The following is an 11,126-nucleotide window of genomic DNA, read 5'->3' as shown; positions in this document are numbered from 1 at the left end:
CAAGATAGATATATTTGCATTTAACCTTCAATCTTCTAAGTTTGATACAATTTAGCTATACATGGAAAGTGCGTCATTTGAGTGCCACTAGATAGAAGCCGTATACCACTGGTGGTACTCGTACCACACTGACGGCTTGTCCCGTGTGTCCTTACTCTGGTCCAGGTGTGCTCGAACCATCCATGCTGACTTTGCTGGCGAAGCAGAGTACAACCTGGACTGTTTGCGAGCCAATCACAGTGCACACTGACAACAATTTACCCTTAATTTACACCTTTGGACAATTTAGCCTTAACCTCATGCGCAGGTTTTTGCAATGTGGAGGACCCCTGTGAAAACCGATGATGCAATAACGAGAGAAGATGCTCCATGCGGAAACCTAAAAAATGCAAGGGGGATGTGCTAACGGTCCGTCCTTATGTCCCCTCAGGAAAAGAAACTCCTGGTAATGCAGTTGTAACCCAATAGATGCTTCCCCTAGAATATGATGTTTTTTGTTTTCCTTTTTAATGAAGAAAGGGTTTTCACTTCTGTGCTCACTCCAGTAATGTGTATTTTTGTTCTACGTTGAACTCGTCGCCCTCAGATTATTTCCAGCATAAGTAGTATCATTACAGAGCTGCTGTTAGATAAATTAACAATTTCAACCTAATTTATACACATAAATACCATCCCCCCCCTAATTATTGCCTAATAAAAACACACCATGATCCTGAGGGAAACGCGGTAAAGTGCTGCGCTGTTGGATGGATGATGAATCCGTACGCAAATAAATCTCGTCGTAAATAGTATGTGGCCCAGATCCGAGGGGGCGCGCAACGTGGTTGACGTAGAAAAAATGTGTTTAGCCCACTGGCCGGGATTTGTTGTACAGACGCTTCCTCCCACCAATGTGAAGCCTTCCCCGGCAGACTGGCACACCCACTCCGCCGAGGTGACAGTCAGTTGGGCCTTGTTGGGCTTCCTGGTCCGCAGCTCCGCCTCGCCTCGATCTGGCCGGACAGTGGAAACACTTCTCAACAGAACAAAAGCGGCCGCGGACCAAGCAGCGATCGCGACCGAACATCAGCTCTTAGTCGGAAATAAAAGACGCCTAAGCGGGGGGCGAGCGAGACCAAGTCTGAGGAAAGGGCGACAAACTTGGTCGCTGTCGCATCTTGCCTTCCTTGGCCGTTAATCCGACGAGGTGCTCGGTTAAATAAGACAGGGGTCAAGCCGCCAGACGGACGGGCATTGTGTCCATAGTCTTCTTCCAAACTTCGGCCATTTAGAGCCGCCTCTCGCGAAACGGAAACTAGGGCTTTTCATCTCCTTGTCTTTTCGCTCACAAGGAAACCCGGCACAACGGATTGTTTAGTGGTAAGTTTATTTTCCACGTTAAATCGAAGTGTGGCTGGCGGAGAAGTGCGCCAGCTCAGTCAAGCGTTTTACTTAGTACGCCATAAAGGGGCACAGGCACGACTACCATTGTTAGTGGCAAAACGAGCAACTTTTTAACCGTATACCCCATTATTTCAATCAACGTTCTTAATTTCAATGATCTACATGTTAGATCTAACTAAAAAATGAAACAACAACATGGGGCGGCTACTTAAATTACCGCCCCTATTTGTTCCAATAGGTCACGAATGACGAACGTTGTGGCGTTAGTTGGCTCGTGGTTTGGTTACACATTTCTTGCGTAGCTAAAGCGACCCAAATCTTTGGCCGTGGCGCAGTCTCAAAACAAGATGCGCACAATTTCCACTTGTTTTCAATTTCAAATGTTCTCTCTTGAGGAAAATGTTTTTATTCATTTTTTAATATAATTGAGCACAGTGCCCGGGATGTGCGTGTGTTAAACACCACTCACTCATTCATGAAATCAATTAATAAAATGTTTTTTTTGTATTAGTACTTAATGCTGTTTATCCACTGTTTAGCCAAAAGTTGTTTTCCCAAAAAGTTACCTTGCAAAGTTGGCTTGTTTTATAGATACCTGTTGCATTGCATTTAATAAACTATCTCAAACTCATTTGACATGATTTTGAGTTGAGTACTTTTGAACTTGGGAAGAAATAACTAAAGCATGACTATTACTGATCATTTTCTCTATTTACAAGTTCACAGGCTTCTGCTCTGCTGTTTGCCATCGTGAAGAGCCTCTACTTGTTTTTGGAGACTTGAAGTGGAACAAAGCCCAACAAGAAAAAGGGTGAGAACGTAACCGTGAAGGGTTTTCTCATGGATGTCCGTTCTCCACGCTCCCACCCTTTGCAACCAGTGCCCCCCACCAACCCCCCTGCTCACACAAAACAAAAGTCACCCACCACACTTTGGGGGAGGGGAACCCAGTCTGGACCGGGTATACGACTCGTTTCAGTGGGAGTTCAGAATAAGGAGTTCAAAGTAGAAGGGGGAGGGGAAACAGCTGTCCGATAACTGACTTCGACAATGAGGGGAAAACAAAAGTTCTCAAAACATTAGCATATAAACTCTCGTGATCTGACTTTTTTCCCCCCTCAAAACTATCAACATATAAAACAACCCTCTTTTTCTTCCAGGTGAAACACCCTACTTAAAAGGCCCAGATGGCAACCTACGATGAACAAAACGGCAGAGTGGGACCATACGCGGCCAAGAAGTTCTTGGATAGCAAAACGACAAAGACTGTTTGTAAAGTAAAGCAAGAAGATAAACACACTGTTAAAGATTTGCATCTTCCTGCCAGGTCACCTGAAAGCAACGCCGGCTCCGCGTCCAGTTTCACCACCAACCACAACTCTGTTGTGTGCTTGCCCCTTGTGTCAGAAGAACTAAAACTGGTGTGGACACATTCTGATCAAACTTGCGAACTTGACTCCACTCCAGAGCTCGTCCAAGCCTTTAACTTGTTTCCATACCCGTCGTCACTTGAGGTCAACACTCTCGCCCGGATTTGCTCTTTACCCTTGGACAAAGTTAAGGTCTGGTTCATGGTACAGAGAATTAAATATGGGATCAGTTGGTCGTCAGAGGAAATAGAGGAGACACGACGGAAACTATCGGTGCCATATTCTTTTGACAACTCCACTGACACAAGTGAGGAAACCAAAGTAATTGAGGGTAAAGATTCTGAAGCAGAGCCTGTTTTCCCTATTGTGACTCCCCAGAAGAAGAAACCAAAATGTGAATCACCAGATTCTTATAAACCCATCAAATCCACCTCCCCGTGTTTCAGTTCCACGTTACCGCCGCCTCAGGATTCCTACTTCTACCGCCCACCAAGTGACATACCATCAAGTGCTAATGCGGCGGCTGCCACCGTCGCCGATGCTGCCGCTGAGGTGTCCTTAGACCTTTCGGGGTCCTCGCCACAACAACACCGCCATGGACGCTATAAAAAGTCAAAAGCTCAGCTTGCTGCACTTCGCAAGAGCTTTTTGAGAGAAAACTGGCCTGCAGAGGTGGAGCTTAGGCGCTTGCAGGAAGAGACTGGTTTGAGCCGCAATGACATCCGAAAATGGTTCAGCGACAGCCGTTACCAGCTTAGAGTCGGACGAGGAAGCCTGGCAGCGGCCCAGGGCTTTTCTACCCTCTCGGCTGTAGGAGGCAAACACGAACAACAAAGCGAACCTCTTTCACTTACGACTCAAAAGAGTCGTCTTTTTAATGCCGCGGGGAAGGGCCAGGAGGGAGCCCGAAGCAATGTGATAAGAAATTCACATTTCTTCCAGACTTTCTTGTCTCACAGCCTTGAGGCCTTCGGGGAACGAGATCTTGATGCTGAGGGATATGAAGCGATGGAAGATCTTTCTGGTGATGGAGACAGTCTAAAAGATGGAGAACAAAGTGAAGAAGAACCTCTACAGTTGGTCAAGCCCTGCAAGCTTGACCAACAGGCTCTTCCACAGGAACTGTGCGACACATTCAAATCCTCCCCCTGCTCCTCCCCCTCTGGAACGCCACCACTTGCAGCGTCACCATACAAACAGCCCCTAAACAACATGAGCACATCAAAGAAGTCAGTCCACTCAGCCAGGGGCAATAATCTACACCTCTCAACAGCTTCTACATCCCGGACATCTGGTGGCAGACCGAGGAAGACCAAGGAGCAGTTGGCTTTATTAAAGCAGCACTTCCTACGATGCCAGTGGCCCAAGAGTGAAGATTACACAGAACTTGTTAAGATTACAGGTTTACCCCGAGCTGATGTTATCCAGTGGTTTGGGGACACGCGTTATGCTGTTAAAAACGGCCAGCTGCGATGGGTTAAGGGTGTTCGTGACAAATTCTTGGCAGAGCTTGCCGCCCAGCAGACTAATGCCGTTTTACCTAATGGTTCAGGAACGCTTCCGCGGGTTGGAGGTAGCCGCAAACGGAAATCTCAAGTGAATGGAACCAGTGCAGGTTCCCCAAATGTCCAGCCATTAGTTAACTATTTCCTCTCAACAGGCTCACTCAATGAAAAAGACCTTGACATATTATGCAAGAAATCAAAAATGAGTTACCAACAAGTGCGAGATTGGTTTTCAGCTCAGATTGTTGGCGAGACTGACCAAGAAGCCGTTGTTACAGATTAAAGCAGTTGAAGCATACTGAAGGCTTCGTGTTGACTGAGTACTGCTAATATCGTCTCGACCAGCAAACTTAGTTGTCACTTGGTGTAAACATTTTGCTTTATCTGAAGCACGATTGTAACATTTAGTCTTCCAAGTACTTTGTACAAGCCCAAATCAAGGTTTGAGGCATGTATATTTACTTTGTTTTCTGTTTATCTTAATAATATATTTGAAACTGATGAACTTTGCTGCCTGTGTTGCTGTACATAGAAAAGAAAATTGTACACTGGTTTGCTATATTTTTTTTCTTATTTGTTTAGATATAAATGGCAGAATAGCTCATTGTAGCAGTAATTTAAATTGATGGTTCTTTTGGTACCCAAGTACAGTGGACGAGGCAAGATTTCTGTTGACTTTGCCACTGACGTTTTGTGTAATCATTCCTTCTCGACACATTATTCCTTATAAGGAATGCACACTGGACATTTTCCCCTTTAATTTGACATCTTGCACTTTGGATTTGGAGCCTGCTGCCGTTATGTTTACTAAGTCCAATTATTTCATGTACTAAACACTGTCCTGCTTTAACCTGCTGTTGTTTGTTAAGTTATACAAGTTTAGATTAAAAAAAAGTTACAAACATTGCCATTCACTTCTGCAGAATGTATCCAAAACATAATCCTTGCTTATCTGTTGAAATGCTTTCAATTTCACTGTACTAAGAAAAACATACAAAACTGATTTCATTCATTAACTCTTTTTTTCATTCAACCAGGTAACTAAGGTCCTTGTAACATAATATAAAGAGTTAGCTGGTGATCACAACATGCATTGTTTCGAAATATCTTGCAAATTTTGTGAGGCACAGCACAAGATTCAAATTCTTTGGATCAATAGCATACAAGTACCAAGTCACCTCACTCGGTTATGTTTTATAGATCTGAAACACTTGTTAGCATTTGTTTCCAATGTAGTTTGTAAAACCCATTCAAAAATGTATTTATGTAAGAACACTGCTACATAGAAATGCATAAGATTTTGATCGTATATTTTTCAAGCAACTGTGAAATCAACAATAATGCCGCTCAGAATTTACGGTGTGGACGCATAGCATCAAATCCTAACGCAGAAATAACAAGCACCATGAAGAAACTAGAGCAGTGAGATCATATGACTGTTAAATTACTCAATGGAAAACAACGGACTACAACAAATGAAGTGTGTACAAAAAAAAAAAACATTTTTTCCCTTCTCCACAAAAACATATTTTGATGTGTCATTACAAATACAACTGATTTGATTAATGCCTAGGTGAGTCTATTGATAAGCCAGTCATCAGATGGAATTGGAAGATGTTTGGTGTTCTGTGGATGACACAAATTGAAGGTGCAAATGAGACAAAAGGATGACTGTTAAGGATTGCATTTCTCACCTTGTGGATGGGCTGATGGATGTTGGGGTCCCTTTAAAAACAGTAAGGAACAACAAGGCATTTGATATTATGAGACCATCAGGCTTAATGTGCAAAAATGAAACATAACTTACTGTGTCTACGTTCTAGCAGAGGGCTGTGGCTAGACAAAGAAGTGGTCGATCCAGGAGTCTTGAGTAAAATACCATACGCAAAAATTATTTTTACATTTTCTTCAAATCTTGCCAACTCTTTGTAAAAATTGATTACATAATGAGTCTTTCAATATCCCTGAACTCCATGACAGTGAAATATTGCAAATGCATAGAGAACGGTATTATGTTTATTTAATTTGATAGAAAATTGTAAACATTGGACTGGAATAATCCTGCCACTTAACTGTACGGGATGCAAGACCAAGACCTCTGTCTCTGGGCCACACCGGGGAATCTGCTGGACCTAAATGACTGACAACCACACGACACATATGGTTCCCAAGCTGTTGTCAAACATTTTCTTTTGTTAGTTTGAGGCTTATACAACAACATGGCTGTGTGAAACATACCTCATACTTCTTAAATTAGGGGTAACTGGGGATAGAGAAGAAGTTCTGAGTCAAGAAAAAATATTAGCTTGATCACCATTGAAAAGAGACATTCCAGTAGCAAACCTCTTCTAGGGTAAAACATTACTAACATGTTGGAATTTCATCATTAGTAAACATGCAGAATTGCAATAAAATTTTGAGACTCTCTGCAACTCTTACTGGATTCACACCATAATGTAATATTGCTTGTCTTCTTAAACACTCTTCTGCAGAGTTTCATAGGAAATTGAGAATTGCATAATCCTGCTTGATTACAGTCATGATAAAAAATAGTAAGAGATATCTAGAATTACCAGGAGAAGTGACAGCCACAGGGAGCGAGATCCGCCGAGCACTACATGATACTAAAGTTTCAGTTACAGCTTCAAAACAAGTCATTAATTGTGAGAGGTAAATTTGCTTTTACCCATTTGTCTGAAATTGTCCTGGAGAACCCTGTGTAGGGCAGACTTCCACTTTTAACAACCATTCCAAAACACTTTTTTTGAAATTTAAATTTCAAATTCAGGAACACACATACCCTCCTCTGTGAAAGAGGCTTTTTCAGCTCGGCCATCTCTCTTTTCAGCTCCATATTGTGGCTTTTTAAATCAGCATTCTCTCGTTTCAATTCAGCTATTTGCCTTTTGACAAAAGAAACAACAGTGACAATACTGGCAAATATTTGTCCCATTTATGGGAATAATGAACACATCTTTTGTCACCTGTAACTCTGCTGCGTGACTTCTTTCAGACGCTTTTCCAGTTCAACAGACTTGTGCTTGAAGTATGCCGTTGCTCGCTCCATTTGTGTCCGCTGAAAATCGGCAATCTGAGATAGTACACACCTTTCACGTTCAGATATTAATTCAGGAATTTCTTATGAAGGTTAAATAACTCTCAGCATGACAGAGTTATTAAAAAGGACAGTCGTAAAAAGGTTTAAAGGAGAACAAACCTGTGAAATGTGTTCTAGTCGTGACTGGATGAGCTTCAGAGGATCCACGAAAAACACCCTTTCCTGTGGTTTCATCTAAAACACAAAGCAAAACTCGTAAACATAAACATTTCCAAAGACATTCTGAAATATTTTCCTAATTCTCATTTGTTTTTTCAAATTGTCAACAGTGTGTTTGTGTGTGTGCGTATGCAGAATTTAAGGACCATGCATAATATTATGTATTCCTCACTTTTATATTTCCCGTCAACAGTGTAATGTTCTGCGACAGCACAACAGAAGATTATGATAATTATGAGTGTACCCCAACATCAGTCACATTTTGAGCGCCACCTGCCTCACACAGTGCACAGGTGTGACTTAGGGAGCCAATAATAAAAGGACACTTTAAACTGTTTAGTTTTACAGGGAGAGGGAAAACCAGGCAGTATCTGGTCTGACCACCATTCGATAACGCAGTGCAACTGACCTCCTTTGCAAAGATTTGATCAGGTTGTTGATTAAGGCCTGTGAAATGTTGGTCCACTCTTTTACAACGTCTGTGCGAAAAAGCTGAGGGACATTGGGACAAACTGGAATGTGTCATACACGTTGATCCAGAGCATCCCATATATCCTGAGTTGGTGACATTTCCGGCCAGTGTGCTGGCCATGCAAAAACTGGTTTTGTTTTCAACCTCCAAGAATTATGTATATCCGGTCAACATTAGAATGTCTATTTCATGAATGGCTTTTTGATTTCTTGTACTCCCCAAATACAATAAAACTGCACAATCGGTGGTGCTGTTAAAATAATTGACATCTATTTCCAATTGACGCATGCTCAGTCACTGAAAAATTATGGTCGAGTTAGACAGCGCGGGGAGTAATTAAAAGCCCAAGTTGTGGTGAGAGGATTAAGACAAGCTGACTACGTACATGTTGTAGTCAGTCACACTTTTCTCTAAACCATTTCTCCCTACCCCTGCCTAGTTTCAATTTAGCAGCTTGTAAATCTGTCGGGATAGGCTCCAGCTTCCCCAGGACTCTGAACAGCATCAACAGTATCAATTGGGGATTGATGGCGACATGCATTCATTTAACAAAAACATGTCAATGCTTGTCTGATCTAATATGTATTGAACTCATATCCATAATGTTAACATTAATGCTAATTAATCCATCAGTATTATGAATCAATGAAGATGTTTTGAAGTTGCATAGGTATTACTGTACTGGAAAATTATTTTGACGCTCTCGCTTTCGGTACATACTAAATAAAAATAGTGTAAGTCTTAAGCCACAGTGAATTTGTAGTTTAACCAAGGTTGAACTCTTTACAAATGTATTTGTCTTATAAGTTATCAGGCTAATTTCTGGCTCAATACATACAGCCAATGACATTAAGGTTTTGGGGTATCAATGCTTGCATGCTGTGAAAATAAATAAATTATTTTTTTGTATTTTCTGCATAATCGATTTAATAACAACTCAATATACCTTCTCTTCAGAAGTAAATATAGCTCCATTTAGCTCTTACTATAAAGAATCTAAACTAAATTGTGCATGATGCCTGAAAATAAAACACAAGCAAGTTGAAAATTACATTGGGTCCTCACAACACAAGGTCCAAAATGCAATAATCACCAACCTTATCTGTGATGGGCATGTAACTGCAGCTGGTTCCACATATAACACATTGCTCTGGGGGTAGATGCATAATCAACCATTTTGTCAATAACTTATTACAAGGAATCAGAATAGTGTCACCACAGACAAGCCTTGCCAGGTTTAATGCAGGCCTCACAGCAGATGTGTCCACAGCTGGACACTGCAAACTTTGATCCTGTTCTTGAGAAGCACTTGTTACAGTGGAACCACTCCATAACTCAGTTTAGCTGCAAACAAACAAAGGCTATGAGATAAACTATTCAAACTCAGTAGAATGATGAGTTAAACTTTACTTTGTAAATAAATTCCTTTTGTACTTGTACTTGTATGTCATCACGTTATCTTTAAGTATCTGTACAAATCTGTCCATCGCGCCAACAATTATTCTTAACTAATACTATGCCTCCATGTGTTAGTTTGGAGAGTTGTTGCTAGTTCAAATTTCTAAATCAGATTTCACGTATTACTCCAAACATAAAATATTTAGAAAACATACTCTAAGAAGTTAGTCATCTTACCTGCAGCAAATTTGAGACGAGGCATACAAACGTGGACATGAATTTGCAGCCGTTAGCTTGCTAATAGCAGCTCATGAGGCAGGTGACTCGTCACTGACGAGACATTCACTGAACTTCACGTTTAATGTAAATACACTATAGATAATATAAATTAAAGAAATGTTTGAAAATACAAAATTGTATTAAACGCAGAGATATAGCCATAAACATTCAGAAGACTTGAAGCACGGAGTAAACTATTTGTGAGGAGGCGGATCTTACAAGCGTGTCCAACAATTTGATTGGTTGGCAAAAAGGAAGCGCGGACCCTCTTTACTACTGTAAAAACTGGATTATTTTTAAAAACTGAATGTATCATGAGAATAAATGTTACAAAATCAAGATATTTGAGATAATAATTTAAGAATACTAATTTGGTTATGTAGCTCTAACATAATGTAGATCCATTACACCAACAATACACGAAGGCAACATTAATTCTGAACCCGTAAAGTGTGAAAAAGAAATATAACTGCCCAATCATCATCTCACAGGCACATTGTCGTTCTTTCAAGTTTGTCATTTTCATGCTCGGTGGAATGTGAATTGTATCAACCATTAACAGACATTATCTCTGCTGAATTAAATCTTGTTTTAATGTGATTCATGTTTAATTCAAATACTGTAAAGAAATAAATTGTTTTACAGCCATGCTATGAGCACATTTTTTTTTCCCATTGCGTCCTGTTTTGACTGATTATCTGGCCTATCTTGACTGATTATGGTATCTAGAGTGTTAAGAGGGATTTTCACCCTTCCCCAATCTGCTCAGAATTGCTCGTAAATATTAAACCTCTTCAGTATTTATGATCAGTTGTGTGCGTGTGTGTGTGGTCACCAAGTTCGACCAAGCCACGCACTCTTTGACACTTAGTGACCTTCACCCTTGAGGCACCTTAGGACCTTAAATTGTCTGTTTTTGCATTTTCTTATTCCATAGTGCACAGATTGTCAATTTTAAAGGTTAACAGGCTGAATTTTCATAAGACACTCCCATCGGTATGACCATTTTGGGCCCCATTGACTCCCATCATAACAAACATTTATTGAAACGTTATGATGCTTACCACATAAAAAGTGAATTAATGACTCTTTGAAATATAAGAAAAAATGCTAAACCACAATGTAGAGCCATGAATGCAAACAATGCATTTTGCTTTTACATTGAAAAAAACAAACAAAAAAACACATACAATGATAAGTATCTTGGTGAGCTGGGGCTGATGTTGAAGAGTTGGTGTGAAAGTGATCCAGTTTAAATTTTTTGTGTGTGAGGGTGTGAAATTCTCAAAGAAAATGAACAAAGGCCAAATGGCCTCTGTTGTTTATATTATTTGTTTATTTTATAAAGGAGGGCCATTATGCAGACACTTTCTCTGCCAAAAAGCAAATATCAAAGCGCCTTTTCAGCTCATTTTGCATTGGCCACCCACATGGTTGTGCAA

At 40.6% G+C, this 11,126-nt stretch overlaps 2 protein-coding genes across 3 annotated transcripts; one reads left to right on the top strand and one right to left on the bottom strand.

Annotated features, from left to right (window-relative positions):
- The first annotated feature begins 890 nt into the window (after window positions 1–890).
- Window positions 891–5,261, top strand: homeza (homeobox and leucine zipper encoding a). 2 transcript variants are annotated; one of them, XM_088311882.1, is made up of 3 exons: window positions 891–1,359; window positions 2,110–2,194; window positions 2,544–5,261. In XM_088311882.1, the coding sequence occupies exon 3, from the start codon at window positions 2,571–2,573 to the stop codon at window positions 4,539–4,541; it is 1,971 nt and encodes a 656-aa protein (XP_088168008.1). In that variant the 5' UTR covers window positions 891–1,359; window positions 2,110–2,194; window positions 2,544–2,570; the 3' UTR covers window positions 4,542–5,261. The 2 variants fall into 2 exon arrangements, with proteins under 2 accessions (XP_088168008.1, XP_088168007.1); XM_088311881.1 differs by having other exon boundaries at window positions 2,103–2,194.
- A 13-nt stretch (window positions 5,262–5,274) lies between these two features.
- Window positions 5,275–9,891, bottom strand: rnf212b (E3 ubiquitin-protein ligase RNF212B). The gene is made up of 13 exons (XM_088311883.1): window positions 9,643–9,891; window positions 9,240–9,351; window positions 9,105–9,157; window positions 7,476–7,550; window positions 7,243–7,349; window positions 7,059–7,161; window positions 6,945–6,973; window positions 6,832–6,872; window positions 6,497–6,521; window positions 6,332–6,398; window positions 6,066–6,123; window positions 5,953–5,983; window positions 5,275–5,884 (listed from the first exon to the last, which is right to left on the bottom strand). The coding sequence occupies exons 2-13, from the start codon at window positions 9,337–9,339 to the stop codon at window positions 5,821–5,823; spliced, it is 753 nt and encodes a 250-aa protein (XP_088168009.1). The 5' UTR covers window positions 9,340–9,351; window positions 9,643–9,891; the 3' UTR covers window positions 5,275–5,820.
- Window positions 9,892–11,126: the final 1,235 nt, after the last annotated feature.

Source organism: Idiotropiscis lumnitzeri, chromosome 12 (genome assembly GCF_059441095.1).
Source record: "Idiotropiscis lumnitzeri isolate Australia: NSW breed Sydney's pygmy pipehorse chromosome 12, RoL_Ilum_1.0, whole genome shotgun sequence".
NCBI lineage: Eukaryota > Metazoa > Chordata > Actinopteri > Syngnathiformes > Syngnathidae > Idiotropiscis > Idiotropiscis lumnitzeri.
Note: the sequence above shows the minus strand (reverse complement) of the source record. Positions and strands in the feature narration are given on the sequence as shown.

Coding starts and splice junctions, on each gene's coding strand:
- homeza (XM_088311882.1), top strand. CDS start 2,571: ATGGCAACCTACGATGAACAAAACGGCAGAGTGGGACCATACGCGGCC.
- rnf212b (XM_088311883.1), bottom strand. CDS start 9,339: ATGGAGTGGTTCCACTGTAACAAGTGCTTCTCAAGAACAGGATCAAAG. Junction 6,974..7,058: donor AGCCTCTTTCACAGAGGAGG/GTATGTGTGTTC, acceptor TGCCCTACACAG/GGTTCTCCAGGACAATTTCA. Junction 6,399..6,496: donor CCTAATTTAAGAAGTATGAG/GTATGTTTCACA, acceptor TGTGGTTGTCAG/TCATTTAGGTCCAGCAGATT.